This window comes from Arachis ipaensis, chromosome B5 (assembly GCF_059453495.1).
Source record: "Arachis ipaensis isolate K30076 ecotype BB chromosome B5, ASM5945349v1, whole genome shotgun sequence".
NCBI lineage: Eukaryota > Viridiplantae > Streptophyta > Magnoliopsida > Fabales > Fabaceae > Arachis > Arachis ipaensis.
Genome location: NC_142440.1, coordinates 123,152,082 through 123,170,666, shown reverse-complemented (window position 1 = coordinate 123,170,666; position 18,585 = coordinate 123,152,082). Strand labels below are relative to the sequence as shown.

General features: G+C 37.1%; 1 protein-coding gene, 1 non-coding gene and 1 pseudogene across 2 annotated transcripts; 2 read left to right on the top strand and 1 right to left on the bottom strand.

Moving 5' to 3' along the window:
- The first annotated feature begins 8,164 nt into the window (after positions 1-8,164).
- Positions 8,165-9,841, top strand: LOC148565635 (protein FAR1-RELATED SEQUENCE 5-like). Its single transcript, XM_088487200.1, has 4 exons — positions 8,165-8,550; positions 8,933-9,050; positions 9,156-9,305; positions 9,365-9,841. The coding sequence occupies exons 1-4, from the start codon at positions 8,165-8,167 to the stop codon at positions 9,839-9,841; spliced, it is 1,131 nt and encodes a 376-aa protein (XP_088343326.1).
- A 5,032-nt stretch (positions 9,842-14,873) lies between these two features.
- On the bottom strand, positions 14,874-17,207 carry LOC148565633 (uncharacterized; annotated as a pseudogene).
- Positions 16,566-16,673, top strand: LOC148565634 (small nucleolar RNA R71). Its single transcript, XR_015884436.1, has one exon. It is a non-coding gene; the product is annotated as a small nucleolar RNA R71 (small nucleolar RNA).
- Positions 17,208-18,585: the final 1,378 nt, after the last annotated feature.

Sequence of the window (18,585 nt, the reverse complement as noted above, 5' to 3'; positions counted from 1 at the left end):
TTAGGCCTTGATCCTTTTATTCCTTTCTATCAGCAATTGGCGCCAAAAAATGGGTTCAGAAACCCCTCAAAATCGCCAGGCACGTGTTGCCTTAATGAAGTCATGTGCAGACATCGACGCGTGCGCGCACGGTACGCGTGCGCGTCCCTGGCTGATTCCGAATGTGCGCGCGAGCGCCTTGTGCGCGTGCGCGTGCTTGGCTGTGATCAACTCTTTGGCTTTTTGTGCTTCTCTCCACTTGCATGCTTCCTTCCTTGCTTCCTTTGACCCATGCCTGGCCTATTTCAATCCTGAGATTACTAGCAAATACATCAAGGCATCTCATGGAATCAAGGATGAATTAAAATTATCAAATTAAAGGCTTAAAAAGCATGTTTTTACACTTAAGCACAAATACGGGGGAGATAACAAAACCATGCTAATTCATAGGTTAAATGCGAGAAAAGGTCATCAAAATACTCTAAATTCAATGCAAGATAAACCCTAAAAATGGGGTTTATCAAGCTGCCATTATTTTCCAATCGTTGAACAAGAGATTAGACTATTTGGGTCAATTGCTCAACAGAATTAGCTAATGAGTCTAAAGTCACTCTGTCCTTCAATGATGGATTGGGTTCATTGTAACATTAGAACATTGCATGCAGGGTCAAAATCTCATTTTTTTTCACTATGAAAAAACCAAATTCCATTTAGCTTTTAAATAAAAGAATACAAAAATATAATTAACATGAAGAATATGTACAACTAACTGAGAACAAAATTCCGAGATTCAGACCAATAGCACAAAAATTCAGATCAAAATAAAAAATTAACTCCGAAATTTGAAAAAAAGCAATAGTAATTAACTAAACAAAAACAACAATCAATAATTCTTCCTGTTAACAACAATCAACAATCAAAGAAATTAACTCAGAAAAACAAGAATACTCAAAGAAATCGATGAAAGAGGAGGGGAAAATAGTTGGATTGATGTATTTCTCATGCATTCCCTTGTTCTTCACTTGCTTTAGCACAGGGGGCTAACAAGATTTGTAATGTGGGAGCTGCTAAATCTTGAAAGGGACTGCTTCTTCTTATGGCTTGAAGATGATGTCTCAGTGCAACTTTGCAGCAACACTTGGTTTTCCTTTTGTTTCGTTGGAGTAGAAAGTGCTGCACTAGGCTGAGAAGCATTGGAAGAAAAATCAATGTTTGGTTCAAGAATGAAAATCGAATGAAGGAGGAGAGGAGCTTGAGGCTACTTTGTTTGGGGGTTCTTTAGACTCTCGGAACAAGGCTGTCAGTCAGGCATGTCTGTGCTGTGACTGGGAGGTCAAAGCTAAGACGTGGAACAGGTCTCCCATCAGCCAGTTACTTTTCCCCAGTGGACAATGCTACGCCAGAATGAAAAAGAAGAAAATAAAAGAGAAGTAGGTTTGTTTTGGAAGGACCAATGGGGATGGAGGAGATGCCCCGTCAGGAGGTGTTATGCGCAGACCACTCAAACTTTTTGAAACCGATAATGGTGAGGATGCCTAGCTGCTATTCTGCTCTAATAGGGTTTTTACCTTTTAGGGTTGGGTTTGGTCCCCTTTTGGAGAAAGAAGAGGGAGGGAGTAGTAGCAACATTTGTCTTTTTTTTTTTTAAAAAAGAATCAACATAATTTCTATTTTATTCTTTTAATCAAAGATGCGAATAAATATACTCATTATTAACAAATTATACAAGACCATTCAGAATAAATTTATAATACAAGAAACCAAAAAAATAGTACGTACTTGTTCAGAATTTCAGTTGGTTCTTGACAGATCTTCATGTTAGGAATAGAACTTGCCTCAACAGAAGTAGCTCGATTATTTCTTCGCGTTCTTACCATTGTAATTAGCTTGTAGTGTTATGTGTTTGAGAATAAAAATACATAACAATGATAAAAGAGAGTTGTTATTATATATCAATTTACGCTAAATCTATATTAAATGCAAAATCATTCTAATTATTGACAATATAATTAGTTTATAATCAACATAAATCACATCAATTATATTATTTATAATTAAATCATATATTCCGTCAAAATCAATATTATATCTATATCAATATTACAATTTTAAATGCTATGATTACGTAGAGTTATAAGTTAAAATAAGCTAAAATAATAATATCTATTTTAAATCATGTTTTAATAAACAAAATAAATTTTCAGTAACTTAAAAATATTACATATTTATTGTCACGTTGAATAATAAATTTAAATAATAATATATATTATGAATAATTTCGACATAAAAATAATAAATTTACAATAATATATAATTTTGAAAATATTATATATTTATTATTAAATATTATGTATTTATTATCACATAGAATAATAAAGTTAAAATTAGCATGTTTTCGTAATGTTATGATCTTTTAAAAAAAATTAAATATTTATTAATAAATATTATGTATTAATATGCAAAGCTTTCCACATTATATTATCATGTACATTATAATATCAATTTAAAATAATAAATTTGAATAATAATATCTATTTTAAATAATTTGTAAATAAAAATAATATCCATTTTAAATAGTAAATCTTGTTAAATTAAAATCATAGATACACATTCTTTATAACTATATTATATGATATATATATATATAAAACAATAAAATCTTTTTGAAAGATATTTTTCAATAATAAAGAATAAACAAACAAACTTTTATTCTATATATAAAAACACTTCTCAGCAGATCATTAGCAAATTATATTCACATTATAATTCTAATTGTGTTACATATATGCTTGAGTTTTTGATATGGGTAAGCGAGAATCATCCGGATTACCTCAACGTAACGAGAACAAGAGAGACACAAGAGATGTTAGCATTAATGCTATTGATAACCAACTTTTACATTATTCGTACTTGAACCATATATCTCACATACCCCAATTTTTGTATTCTATGTACCCCGGTTTTTATACTGCTGCAGTATATTCTAACCAATATCCGACAACCATGCATCCATCACTATACAAAATATTCCCACCATCATTTATTGTAGGTCCAACTGTCACAAATTTTTAGCCTCCTACTCTCTTATATCCTTTTCAATCTACTAATCCAAGAGATACAGATGAAATTCTTAAATTGCTAAAGTCTCCACAACATCATCAGTCTGACTCTGGTACAAATAAAAAGGCATCAAAACAGACAAGTGTACGCGATAAGAAGATATCTACGGCCAAGAGAAGAATTGTTTGAAATTCACATTTGTCTGAAAATATGGTTGGTGTGAATGCTGCCTCCATTAAAGACAACTTTTCAAAAAAAAAAAAAAAACTTCACCAGGGACCTCACACAAATCTCTAACTGAGGAGCAAAAGGCATAAAAAAGAGTACACCAAGTGGATATTCTATTAGCATGCCTACCCTAAACCAGAAAAAAATCGAGCACAATAAACGGAGAATTGAATGGCCATCTGTAAGTTCTCATATCACAAGCATTCACATGAATCCTCTACGATTACATAACTTAGTGATCTTACCAATTTTTTTTTTTTTTTGCAGTGGATCCCGATTTTATTTAAGCCTCCTGCATACATGGATTTGGATGACTTAGATATTAAAATGGCAACCTATATGTTTGCACCAAATAAAAGAAGGTTAAATATCTCATTATCTATCTACTAAAAATTTAAAAAATAGTTCAATATTAATGTGATTCGTATATGTAGTGATGAGGTATTGGCGACAACAAAAAAACTTAGCAGAACTCGTGACAATTTCAAGTCATTAATTCCCAAGGAGTGGGTACATGGGATGTAAGTGCATAATTAAACTGCTATCTCTAGCATACTTTAATTCCTAATATATTTATTATTTACCACATAGGTGTTGGATTTGGTGGCTACTATGCTAACCATGCAGGAGAAAGAAATAGGATGTTAAACACACTGGTATTTACCAGCTATGTTTTCGGTACGCAATGTCTTTTTCAGGGTTGTTACTGTTTTTATTTATTTTATCTTATTACTTAATTGGTGTCACTGACTTACCCCCTAACTATTAAATTCAGCAATTCATACTGCAATGTGATACCAAAATTGAAGTTCTGTTGAAATATTATCAAAAAGAATTTATGGGAAAAGTTGATGAAGGTCTAAAAAAGGTATATGATTTATTGTATTTTTAATTTTTTTATTATTTAATGGCATTTATCTTTATGAACTGATATATACCTTTTATTTTTTTTTAAAAAAATTGTATCTAGTAATATTCTAATACGTGAAAGTTGGTACTAGATTTTTTTTACCTGTCAACGAGAACAACACACATTGGTATATGGTTGTTTTTGATTTGTGCAATCATCAAACAATTCTGCTAGACTCCCTACTGATTGCTACAGATAAAGAGCAAAAGAGATCGAGTATAGTAAAACTGGTAAATTAACTTTCTCCATTTTCACTTTTATGACATTTATTTTAGGTTTCAAATATCATCCTTTGTTTAGTTTTTTCCTATATAAATAGGTAAAATATCTGGAAGATATGCTCAAGTATGACTCGTTCTATAAATACAACACTTCGTTCAGGCCAAAGATACTTGATTTTGCATTTGTGGATATGCTAGAAATAGGAGAACAAGCTCCTGGCTCGTAAGGAATATCTGTATTTGTGTTTTCCTCTTTCAAATTTTTATCTACATAAGCTAACCACGTCTTATTTAACACAGTAATGATTGTGGGTGACAACTTGGATGACAAACTACAGGAAGACGTATAGTTATACAATAAATGTAATTTTCTTTTGCTAAAAAAAATAGTACTTCAATTGCTAATGTGTATGATTTTGTTGGTAACCTAAAATATTTATATTTTTCAGGTTAATGATGGTACAAGGATGCGACTTGTGTTGGATTTGATTCTAAGGCCCCACAACTTGATGCTGTGTAATGTCATTGAATCTGCTACCAGAAATTACAATAAGTATAAACAAAAGGAGTCAAACAAAAATTAAATAATCGTAATTGTCATGTAGTCGTGTTTAGTTTTTATTAACTACTAAGACTTGTTAGTTTCATCTCTTTTACTTAAAAAATTATTATGCACTATATTTTTTATGGACTCTTGTTGAAAATTAATGTTTCTGTCTTTCGTTCGATTATAGTTGAATTTAGATGAAGCTTAATTTTCACTCTAACATTTTGATTCCTTGAACCACTTCTGTGTTGTAAGCTTAATTGAAAATTTAATACTAAAATATATTAAGCATTTTAAAATAAAAACAACATGAGAGAATGGTTATAATCTATCTTCTGAAAATCGGTTCGGACCGGTCGGTTGAACTGGTTGAACCATGAACCGCAGTTGAACTGTCGAACTGGCCAAGAACTGGTTGGTCAAACCGAACCATCACCTGGCCGGATTTTTGGAATAAGGGAAAAACGCAAAGTTCTAAAAACGGTTCGAACTGACTGGTCGAACCGGTCAAATTGTGAACTGAGGGAAAAAGCGGTTCGGACCAAGATTTTGAAAATCGGTTCGAACCGGTCGGTCGAACTGTGAACCGGTATAAAAAACGAATTGGTCATATATCAAAACCGAAAGATTCAGAAACCGTCATTGGACCGTCAAACCGATCGATCGAACCGAATTGGGACCCGACCGGTTTTCTAAAATTTGCTCAAAATGGTGCCGTTAGTTAGAGGAACCCTAACCAGTAACCATGGTTCTGAAAACCACACCGGACTGGCTGGTTCAACCGGAATAACTGGGATCCAGTCACCTAGCCGGTCCGAGTAAGGCCAGAAACCGCTTGGCAAAAAACTGGTGAAAAAACCGGTCGAATCGGCGGTTAACTGGTGAAACGGCAGAACCGTCCGAATTTTTAGCAAGTTTTTAGGTTGAAAGTAATACCCCTAAACTGCGTCGTTTTGTCTCTTTAAAAAAAAGAAAAAAGAAAGAAAGGTTAAACTAAACGAAGCTGCTGAACCCTAAATTAATCACCTCCCTCTCTACCTATTTTTCTTCCCTCTTCTCACCCCTCTCACCGCTCCTCTCTCTCCGTGCGGCGACCCACCATCCGGCAAGCTGACCACCATTCTTACCTTCTCTCTTCTCTTTTTACCTCTCATATTCCCTCAAACGCTTCTGCCCCCCAGCTCTCGTCACTGCCACAGAGAGAAGCTAAATTTCTCTGCCCTGCATCGTTCCGCCACTCGGGCCGCTCTCTGCGCCGCCGCGAGCTCAGCCGGCCACCACCAACTCTGGGCGGCACTACTTCTGCTCTTCTTCCCCTTTCTATTTCCTAGTCTATCTCTGCTACATTCCAGGTCCCTTGCCTCATCCCTGCTTCCTGCTTTGTTTCTTTATTTTCTTTTATTTAGTTAGATTGCTGATTAATTCTGTTTGTTAGGATAGATAGATATATATGCTGTTAGGTAGCTAGGTTGTGGTTAGAGGATTCTAGGTCTGATAATTGCTCCGTTCTTGATTATCCAACATGGCTTAATACTGCTTGTTTGCTAAATGATGTTGGTATGATCATTGCTGTGCTGTTTCTATTTCATGTGACCTGATTCTACCTGCTGTCCTACTGAACTGTACTTGTGAAATTAAGTTTGATGCTGCCTCTGTACATGCAATCCATGCTTTTCTCATGTTAATTGCAATTTTTAGATTCATGTGCTTATATTTTGCTGCTACTTGCTGCCCAAATTTCTATAAATTGCTCTTTTAAACTTGCTACTTAAGAGTTGAACGTGGCACTTTTCAAATTCTTGCAACCTTCTTCGCCTCTCCTCTCTCACAGTCTCACTCAGCCACTCTCCTCCTTCCTCTCATCGAGCTCCTCCTCACTCCCTCACTTTCCTCTCTCTAGCCTCTGAATGAACACACTAAAGAATGCAGAGAAGACAGAAGAGAACCCGAACGTAGCTTGGAGGAAACACCGAACCAGCCATCTCTCGTCGCCATTCCTCAACGTCCAGCCACCGCCACTGCTACAGCCTCGGCGCAACGTCGCCCTTGTTTGCCGCGAATCCGCCTCCTTTTTGGCCAAGCTTCTGCGTCTGTTTTTTGGCCAACCCTTGTTCTGCCCTTTTTGGCCAACCCTTGTTCGAGCTGCTTAGCCCTCTGTTCAGTCCTCTACGCCGCGTGTTTGAGCCTCTGTTCAGCTTCTGTTTTGCGGCCTTTCAGCCACCGTTCCGCCATTGTCTGCCTCCATTCAGCCATCTCTGTCGCAATTTAAAGCTCCTCCCTTTCCCTGTACTGTTTGAATTTCAGAACTACTCCATCCTAGGGTGATTTTTTTTCATTCTTCTTGTTCTTTCTTATATTAATTATTCAGTTATTGTTTTTTCTATTGTTGTTTTCATGGTTAGTATGTTTTCTAGTTTTTATTTTGTTGTTAGTTTGCTGTAGTTTAAAATGTTAATTGTTCTTGTTATTTTGATTTTCAGTTTTAATTGATCTTATTAACTTGTTAATTTGATAAATTATTGTTTTGGTGCTTTTCTCTACCTTTTGATTGTTATATTGTGTTTTTCTGTGGTTGATTTAATAAATTGTTCATTGAGTGGAAGATGAAAACTTGCCATGGTAAAATTGCTCCTGCCATGTTAAAACTGCTCCTATTGGTTTAGGATGGCTCAATCCATGCTTCCAAAGATATTCTACCACCATGCTTGGACCTTCTCTCTGAGGTTGGTCCTATGATGATTAAGGATGTAAATCTTGTGACCCACTTTAGGAATTTCTTTTTCATATTCCTCACTAAGTCGTAGTGATATGTATGCCTTTGATCCCATAGCCTTTGTATTGTTGCATATTGGTAGATAGAAGGTATCAAATTTTGTGACATATCTATTATGTTGCTGATCTAGAAAATTGGTCACTTTATTATATTTCCTAGAAACAATACAACTGCTAAAGCTATAAACCAGCCAACATATTTAAGGATATCTTTTAGTGGTGCCATTGTGAGAATGGTTGAATTCTTGTCTTCTCTCTCTGGAAAACTTTATTATAATTTTTTTAAGTTTTAAAAACTGTTTTAACATTCTTATGCACTAATAGCTCTTAGGTTTCATAGAATTTGATTGACCAATAATTTTAATAAAAAAAGTTTAGTTCATTATACCTATTCCATTCTCCTAGCATCTAGTTATTACCTAACATGTTAAAATTTTAAGTTCAGTCATGGAGAATGATGGCAAAGAGTCGGATAAGGATGGTGATCAATCTGAGGATTTAAGTGTTGAGTATGAGTGCAATTCCAATGAAAGTGATGATATGGTGGATGTAACTGTAGATGAAGCAAAGGCAGATATAATCAATGCTGATGGGGATGAAACGTTGATAACTGATTTGACCATTGAAGACATATGGGGACTGGTGTTTGATACAGAATCTCAAGTTTGTGAATTTTATGCCAAATATGCCAAGTGCTATGGATTTGTGTTCCGAAAAGACTTGAAGATGATGGATGCTAATGGCAACATTAATACAAGACAGTTGGTTTGCAATAAAGCAGGAGAAAGACATTGGAAGCACCTTAAAAGGGACAATCGCAAAGGGAGCATAGGGTAATTACTCGTGTCAACTGCAGGGCGAGGATTTGGTTCATTTGTCTCTATAGAATGGGTAAGTAGAAAGTCAGTGTCTTTGAGAGTGAACACAATCATCCACTGTGTCCACCTAAGTACATACATCTTATTGCTGCAAATCGTGGGCTTGATGAGGCTGATAAAACACAAGCAGACAACTTGCGAGCATGTGGTGTTAAAACTTGCCACATAATGGGTTACATGGTTTCCCAAAAAGGTGGATATGATAAAGTGGGTTTTACCAGCAGAGACTTACATAACCACATTAGTAAGACTAGGCGTGGCAAAGTGAAAGACGGTGATGCATTTGCTGCGTTGGCCTATCTGTTTTCTAAGGCAGACAGTGACCTGTTATTTCTAGGAAAGTTCACCTTAAAGGTGGTAGGTTGGATAATTTGGTGTGGGCTGATGGAGAAAGCGTTGTTGATTACGAATGTTTTGACGATGTACTGGCTTTTGACACCACTTATAAGAAAAATGTATACAACAAGCCCTTAGTCATATTTTCAGGGACCAACCACCATGGCTAGACAACTATCTTTGGATGCGCTCTGCTCTCAGATGAAAGGTCCGAAACTTTCAAGTGGACACTGAAGGAATTTTCGGAAATCATGTCAGAAAAACTACCCGGAGGCGTTGTGACAGACGGAGACCGTGCTATGAGAGAGGCTATGTTAGAAGTATTTCCTGGTATACCACACCGCCTTTGTGCATGGCATCTCCATCATAATGCGGTACAGAATATAAAAACAAGCATTTTTGGGACGATTTTAGTGTATTATTGTATGGACAGTTTACCGTACAAATATTTGAACGGAGATGGAATGAGATCATATCCAAATACGGACTTGCCGAGAATGAATGGGTCCAGGGCATTTATAATGACAGAATGAAGTGGGCTACCGCATATTTGAGGGAGCACTTCTTTGGCCGCATAAGAACTACATCACAGTGTGAGGGAATTCATTCATTATTGAAGAACTATGTTGACAGTAAAACCAGTCTCCTTGAATTCATGCATAAATTTAGTGAAGTACTAAGGCATTACCGAAACAACCATCTTACTGCTGACTTTGAAACCTTTTATAAGTTTCCTATTTTGACTACGTGCTTGGAAAGTTTTGAGAAACAAGCTGCTGAACTTTATACAAGAAATATTTTCAAACTTGTGAAAGATGAGATAGAAGTAGCAGGTGCCTTAAATGTGACTGAATGCCCAAACAGTGGAGACATTGTTGAGTACAACACGAGTGAGTATTTTAATCAGTAATGGGAATTTAAAGTATTGGTATGCGAAATTGCTACTCAGATTAGGTTGTAAAATTATTTGTTCGTTCTTTCCCTGGCAATGGCACCAAAAACGGATGCACAGAACCATGGTCCAAACATAACTTCACAACTTCGCACAACTAACCAGCAAGTGCACTGGGTCGTCCAAGTAATAAAACCTTACGTGAGTAAGGGTCGATCCCACGGAGATTGTCGGCCTGAAGCAAGCTATGGTCACCTTATATCAGTCAGGCGGATATCAAATGGTTATGGAGTTTTCGAATATATATAATAAATAAACAGAAAATAAAGATAAAGATACTTATGTATATCATTGGTGAGAATTTCAGATAAGCATGTAGAGATGCTCTCGTTCCTCTGAATCTCTGCTTTTCCGCTGTCTTCATCCAATCAGTCTTACTCCTTTCCATGGCTGGCTTTATGTAAGGACATCACCGTTGTCAATGGCTACTTTTCATCCTCTATGTGAAAATGGTCCGATGCGCTGTCACTGCATGGCTAATCATTTGGAGGCATCACCGTTGTCAATGGCTGCATCCCATCCTCTTGTGAAAATGGTCCAAATGCTCTGTCACAGCACGGCTAATCATCTGAGGTTCTCGATCATACTGGAATAGGATTCACCCTCCTTTTGCGTCTGTCACTACACCCAGCACTTGCGAGTTTGAAGTTCATCACAGTCATTCAATCCCAGAGTCCTACTCGGAATACCACAGACAAGGTTTAGACTTCCCGGACTCTCATGAATGCCGCCATCAATCTAGCTTATACCACGAAGATTCTGATTAAGAGACCCAAGAGATACTCATTCAATCTAAGGTGGAACGGAAGTGGTTGTCAGGCACGCGTTCATGGGGGAATGATGATGATTGTCATGTTCATCACATTCATATTGAAGTGCGAATGAATATCTTAGAAGCGGAATAAGTTGAATTGAATAGAAAAACAGTAGTACTTTGCATTAATCTTTGAGGAACAGCAGAGCTCCACACCTTAATCTATGGAGTGTAGAAACTCTACCGTTGAAAATACATAAGTGAAAGGTTCAGGCATGGCCGAATGGCCAGCCCCCAAACGTGATCACAGGATCAAAAATACAATCCAGGATGTCAAATACACTAGTAAAAAGTCCTATTTATACTAAACTAGTTACTAGGGTTTACAAAAGTAAGTAATTGATGCATAAATCCACTTCCGGGGCCCACTTGGTGTGTGCTTGGGCTGAGCTTGAATGTTACACATGCAGAGGTCATTCTTGGAGTTGAACGCCAGTTTGTAACGTATTTCTGGCGTTCAACTCTGGCTTGTGACGTGTTTCTGGCGTTTAACTCCAGACTGCAGCGTAGAACTGGCGTTCAACGCCCTTTTGCGTCATCTAAACTCGGCCAAAGTATGGATTATTATATATTTCTGAAAATCCCTAGATGTCTACTTTCCAACGCAATTGGAAGCGTGTCATTTTGAATTCTGTAGCTTCAGAAAATCCACTTTGAGTGCAGGGAGGTCAGAATCCAACAGCATCAGCAGTCCTTCTTCAACCTCTGAATCTGATTTTTGCTCAAGTCCCTCAATTTCAGCCAGAAAATACCTGAAATCACAGAAAAACACACAAACTCATAGTAAAGTCCAGAAATGTGAATTTAACATAAAAACTAATAAAAACATCCCTAAAAGTAACTAGATTCTACTAAAAACATACTAAAAACAATGCCAAAAAGCGTATAAATTATCCGCTCATCACAACACCAAACTTAAATTGTTGCTTGTCCCCAAGAAACTGAAAATCAAATAGGATAAAAAGAAGAGAATATACTATAAATTCCAAACTATCAATGAAACATAGCTCCAATCAGATGAGCGGAACTTGTAGCTTTTTGCCTCTTGAATAGTTTTGGCATCTCACTTTATCCATTGAAGTTTAGAATGATTGGCATCTATAGGAACTCAGAGTTCAGATAGTGTTATTGATTCTCCTAGTTCAGTATGATGATTCTTGAACACAGCTATTTTATGAGTCTTGGCCGTGGCCCTAAGCACTTTGTTTTCTAGTATTACCACCGGATACATAAATACCACAGACACATAATTGGGTGAACCTTTTCAGATTGTGACTCAGCTTTGCTAAAGTCCCCATTTAGAGGTGTCCAGGGTTCTTAAGCACACTCTTTTTTTTTTGCTTTGGACCTTGAATTTAACCGCTCAGTCTCAAGTTTTCACTTGACACCTTCACGCCATAAGCACATGGTTAGGGACAGCTTGTTTTAGCCGCTTAGGCCAGGATTTTATTCCTTTAGGCCCTCCTATCCACTGATGCTCAAAGCCTTGGGATCCTTTTTATTACCCTTGCCTTTTGGTTTAAGGGCTATTGGCTTTTTGCTCTTGCCTTTTGGTTTTAAGAGCTTTGGCTTTTTCTGCTTGCTTTTTCTTTTTCTTTCTCTATTTTTTTCGCCATTTTTTTTGCAAGCTTTGTTCTTTGCTGCTTTTTCTTGCTTCAAGAATCATTTTTATGATTTTTCAGATTATCAAATAACATGTCTCCTTGTCATCATTCTTTCAAGAGCCAACATATTTAACATTCTTAAACAACAACTTCAAAAGACATATGCACTGTTCAAGCATTCATTCAGAAAACAAAAAGTATTGTCATCACATCAATATAATTAAACTAAGTTCAAGGATAAATTCGAAACTCATGTACTTCTTGTTCTTTTGAATTAAAACATTTTTCATTTAAGAGAGGTGATGGATTCATAGGACATTCATAACTTTAAGACATAGTTACTAACTACTAATGATCATGTAATAAGACACAAACATAGATAAGCACTTAACATAGAGAAAACGAAAAAAAGAGAATGTAAGAACAAGGAATGAGTCCACCTTAGTGATGGTGGCGTTTCCTTCTTGAGGAACCAATGATGTCCTTGAGCTCTTCTATGTCTCTTCCTTGTCTTTGTTGCTCCTCCCTCATTGCTTTTTGATCTTCTCTTATTTCATGAAGGATGATGGAGTGCTCTTGATGTTCCGCCCTTAGTTGTCCCATGTTGGAACTTAATTCTCCTAGGGTGGTGTTGATTTGCTCAAAATAGTTTTGTGGAGGAAAATGCATTTGAGGCATCTCCGGGATCTCATGGTGATGAGCTTCATGCGTCTCTTGAGATCCATGAATGGGCTCTCTTGCTTGCTCCATCCTTTTCTTAGTGATGGGCTTCTCTTCCTCAATGGGAATGTCTCTTTCTATGAAAGCTTCAACTGAGTAACATAAATGGTAAATAAGATGAGGAAAAGCTAGCCTTGCCCAAGGAGAGGGCTTTTCGGCTATTTTGTAGAGTTCAAGGGAGATGACTTCATGAACTTCTACTTCCTCACCAATCATGATGCTATGAATCATGATGGCCCGATCCACAGTAACTTCAGATCGGTTGCTAGTGGGAATGATAGAGCGTTGGATGAACTCCAACCATCCTCTAGCCACAGGCTTGAGGTCCAGTCTTCTTAATTGAACCCGCTTGCCTTTGGAGTCAATCTTCCATTGAGCTCCTTCCACACATATGTCCATGAGGACTTGGTCCAACCTTTGATTAAAGTTGACCCTTCTAGTGTAGGGGCGTGCATCTCCTTGCATCATAGGCAAGTTGAACGCCACCCTCACATTTTCCGGACTAAAATCTAAGTATTTCCCGCGAACCATTGTAATATAATTCTTTGGATTCGGGTTCTTACTTTGATCATGGTTCTTAGTGATCCATGCATTGGCATAGAACTCTTGAACCATTAGGATGCCGACTTGTTGGATGGGGTTTGTTAGAACTTCCCAACCTCTTCTTTGGATTTCATGTCGGATCTCCAGATACTCATTTCTCTTGAGCTTGAAAGGGACCTCGGGGATCACCTTCTTCTTAGCCACAACATCATAGAAGTGGTCTTGATGGGCTTTGGAGATGAACCTTTCCATCTCCCATGACTCGGAGGTGGAAGCTTTTGTCTTCCCTTTCCCTTTTCTAGAGGATTCTCCGGTCTTGGGTGCCATCGATGATAATGGAAAAACAAAAAGCTTATGCTTTTACCACACCAAACTTAGAATATTGCTCGCCCTCGAGCAAGAGAAGAAAGAATAGAAGAAGAAGAAGAAGAAAATATGGAAGAGAGAAGGGAGAGGTGTATTCGGCCAAGAAGGGGAAAAGAGGGGTGTGTTGTGTGAAAATGAGGAAGAATGGAGGGCTTTATATAGGGAAGGGAGGGGGGTAAGGTTCGGCCATAAGGGTGGGTTTTGGGTGGGAAATTGATTTTGAATTTTGAAGGTAGGTAGAGTTTATGAGGTAGGTTTATGGGGAAGAGTGGATGGATGTGAGTGGTGAAGTGGTGATAGGGAAGAGAGATTGAGGTGATTGGTGAAGGGTTTTTTTTGGGGAAGAGTGTTTATTGGGAAGAGAGGATGAATGAGAAGAGGGAAGAGAATGAATGGTGGTAGGTGGGGATCCTGTGGGGTCCACAGATGCTGAGATGATCCTGCGGGGTCCACAGATCCTGAGGTGTCAAGGATTTGCATCCCTGCACCCATTAGGCATGTAAAATGCCTTTGCATGCAATTCTGGCGTTTAAACGCCGAACTGATGCTTGTTCTGGGCGTTCAACGCCCAGATGCTTGTTTCTGGCGTTCAGCGCCAGCTCTTCCTCACTGTGCATTTCTTGCATCTGAACGCCAGGATGCTGCTTGTTTCTGGCGTTCAATGCCAGATCCATGCTCTGTTCTGGCGTTGAACGCCAGACAGATGCTCCTTACTAGCGTTTAAACGCCAGTAAGATCCTCCTCCAGGGTGTGATTTTTCTTCTGCTGTTTTTGATTCCATTTTCAATTTTTATATTTATTTTGTGACTCCACATGATCATGAACCTAAGAAGACATGAAAAAACAATAAAATAAAAATAAAATTAGATAAATAAAAATTGGGTTGCCTCCCAACAAGCGCTTCTTTAATGTCAATAGCTTGATAGTGGGCTCTCATGGAGCCTCACAGATGTTCAGAGCATTGTTGAGACTCCCCAACACTAAACTTAGTGTTTGGATATGGGAGTTCAACACCAAACTTAGAGTTTGGTTGTGGCCTCCCAACACCAAACTTAGAGTTTGACTGTGGGGGCTTTGGTTGACTCTGTAATAAGAGAAGCTTTTCATGCTTCCTCTCCATGGTTGCAGAGAGAGATCCTTGAGTTTTGAACACAAGGGAGTCCTCATTCAATTGAAGGACTAGTTCACCTCTGTCAACATCAATCACAGCTCTTGCTGTAGCTAGGAAGGGTCTTCCAAGGATGATGGATTCATCCTCATCCTTCCCAGTATCTAGGATTATGAAATCAACAGGGATGTAAAGGCCTTCAACCTTTACTAATATGTCCTCTACTTGTCCATAAGCCTGCTTTCTTGAATTGTCTGCCATCTCTAATGAGATTCTAGCAGCTTGCACCTCAAAGATTCCCAGTTTCTCCATTACAGAGAGGGGCATGAGGTTTATTCCTGACCCAAGGTCACATAGAGCCTTCTCAAAGGTCATGGTGTCTATGGTACAAGGTATTAGGAACTTTCCAGGATCCTGTTTCTTCTGAGGCAATTTCAGTTGATCCAATGTATTTAGTTCATTGGTAAACAAGGGAAGTTCATCTCCCCAAGTCTCATTACCAAATAAATTGGCATTCAGCTTCATGATTGCACCAAGGAACTTGGCAACTTACTCTTCAGTAACATCCTCATTCTCTTCAGAAGAGGAATACTCATCAGAGCTCATGAATGGCATAAGGAGGTTCAATGGAATCTCTATGGTCTCTAGATGAGTCTCAGATTCCTTTGGTTCCTCAGAGGGAAACTCCTTGTTGATCACTGGACGTCCCAGGAGGTCTTCCTCCTTGGGATTCACGTCCTCCCCTTCTCTTACAGATTCGGCCATGGTAATTAATTCAATGGCCTTGCACTCTCCTTTTGGATTCTCTTCTGTATTGCTTGGGAGAGTACTTGGAGGGATTTCAGTGATCCTTTTACTCAGCTGGCCCACTTGTGCTTCCAAATTTCTAATGGAGGACCTTGTTTCATTCATGAAACTCACAGTGGCCTTAGATAGATCAGAGACTAAGTTTGCTAAATTAGAGGTATTTTGTTCAGAATTCTCTGTCTGTTGCTGAGTGGATGATGGAAAAGGCTTGCTATTGCTAAACCTGTTTCTTCCACCATTATTAAAGCCTTGTTGAGGTTTTTGTTGATCCTTCCATGAGAAATTTGGATGATTTCTCCATGATGAGTTATAGGTGTTTCCATAAGGTTCACCTAAGTAATTTACCTCTACTATTGTAGGGTTCTCAGGATCATAGGCCTCTTTTTTAGAAGGCGCCTCTTGAGCACTGTTGGATGCAGCTTGCATTCCATTCAGACTCTGAGAAATCATATTGACTTGCTGAGTCAATATTTTGTTCTGAGCCAATATGGCATTCAGAGTATCAATTTCAAGAACTCCCTTCTTCTGAGGCGTCCCATTACTCACAGGATTCCTTTCAGAAGTGTACATGAACTGGTTATTAGCAACCATGTCAATGAGTTCCTGAGCTTCTACAGGCATTTTTTTTAGGTGAATGGATCCACCTGCAGAAGTATCCAATGACATTTTAGCTAGTTCAGACAGACCATCATAGAATATATCCAGGATGGTCCGTTCTGAAAGCATGTCAGAAGGACACTTTTTGGTCAGTTGCTTATATCTCTCCCAAGCTTCATAGAGGGATTCACCTTCCTTCTGTCTGAAGGTTTGAACATCCACTCTAAGCTTACTAAGCTTTTGAGGAGGAAAGAACTTGGCTAAGAAAGCCGTGACCAGCTTATCCCAAGAGTTCAGGCTATCTTTAGGTTGAGAATCCAACCATAGTCTAGCTCTGTCTCTCACAGTAAATGGGAAAAGCATGAGCCTGTAGACTTCAGGATCTACTCCATTAGTCTTAACAGTATCACATATCTGCAAGAATTCAGTTAAGAATTGAAAAGGATCATTAGATGGAAGTCCATGAAACTTGCAGTTTTGCTGCATCAGAGAAAGTAGTTGAGGTTTAAGCTCAAAATTGTTTGCTCCAATGGTAGGGATGGAGATACTTCTTCCATGTAAATTGGAATTAGGTGCAGTAAAGTCACCAAGCATTCTCCTTGCATTATTATTATTTTCGACTCCCATCTCCTCTTCCTGTTCGAAAATTTCTGAAAGGTGCTTGCTGGATTGTTGTAATTTAGCTTCTCTTAGTTTCCTTTTTAGAGTCCTTTCAGGTTCAGAATCTGCTTCAACAAGAATATTCTTGTCCTTGCTCCTGCTCATATAAAAAAGAGGGAACAGAAAAATAATAATAATAGGGATCTTTTTTGCCCACAGTATAGAGGTTCCCCTGTGTGAGTAGAAAAAGAAAAGAATATAATGTAAAGAAGAGAAGAGGAAAAACTCGAACACAGAGGGAGGTAGTGTTCGAATTTTTGGATGGAAGAGAAGTGTTAGTAGATGAATAAATAAATAGAAGGAGATGAGAGAGAAGGATTTTCGAAAATAAAATTTTGAAAAAGGGTTAGTGATTTTCGAAAATTAGGAATGAAATCAAATTTAAAATTAAAAATTGAAACAATTAGTTAATTAAAAAGAATTTTTGAAAAAGAGGGAAGAGATTTTCGAAAATTAGAGGGAGAGAGTTAGTTAGGTAGTTTTGAAAAAGATAAGAAACAAACAAAAAGTTAGTTAGTTAGTTGAAACAAATTTTGAAAATCAATTTTGAAAGATAAGAAGATAAGAAGTTAGAAAAGATATTTTAAAATTAAATTTTTGAAAAAGATAAGATAAAAAGATATTTTTGAAAAGATATGATAGGAGGATATGATTAGAATTAGTTTTGAAAAAGATTTAATTTTTAAAATTGCAATTAATGACTTGATTCATAAGAAATCACAAGATATGATTCTCTAACTTAAAGTTTGAATCTTTCTTAACAAGCAAGTAACAAACTTGAAATTTTTGAATCAAAACATTAATTGATGATGATATTTTCAAAAATTATGAGATGAAATTAAGAAAAAGATTTTTGAAAAATATTTTTAAAATTTTCGAAAATAAATAAGAAAAATGAAAAATATTTGATTTTTGAAAAAGATTTTGAAAAATATAAGATTTTCAAATTGAAAATTTGATTTGACTCATAAGAAACAATTGAATTTTAAAAATTTTTGAAAAAGTCAACTCAAATTTTTGAATTTGATGAGAAGAAAAAGAGGAAAAGATATTTTTTGATTTTTGAATTTTTATGATGAAAGAGAAAAACATGAAAATGATGCAATGCATGAAAATTTTTAGATCAAAACAATGAATGCATGCAAGAATGCTATGAATGTCAAGATGAACACCAAGAACACTTTGAATATCAAGATGAACACCAAGAACTTATTTTTGAAAAATTTGTGATGCAACGAAAACATGCAAGACACCAAACTTAGAAATCTATAATGCTTAGACATTATGAATGCAAGAATGCATATGAAAAACAAGAAAAGATGCAAAACAAGAAAACATCAAGATCAAACAAGAAGACTTACCAAGAACAACTTGAAGATCATGAAGAACACTATGAATGCATGAATTTTTCGAAAAATTTATGCAAAATTTAAAACATGCAATTGACACCAAAATTGAAATTGACTCAAGACTCAAACAAGAA

What these genes read in the sequence shown, in the direction of transcription:
- LOC148565635 (XM_088487200.1), top strand. Translation starts at nt 8,165, where the DNA reads ATGGAGAATGATGGCAAAGAGTCGGATAAGGATGGTGATCAATCTGAG. An exon ending in AATCGCAAAGGGAGCATAGG is followed by an intron (nt 8,551 to 8,932) that starts GTAATTACTCGT and finishes TGTTATTTCTAG; the next exon opens with GAAAGTTCACCTTAAAGGTG. An exon ending in GGCATCTCCATCATAATGCG is followed by an intron (nt 9,306 to 9,364) that starts GTACAGAATATA and finishes TTGTATGGACAG; the next exon opens with TTTACCGTACAAATATTTGA.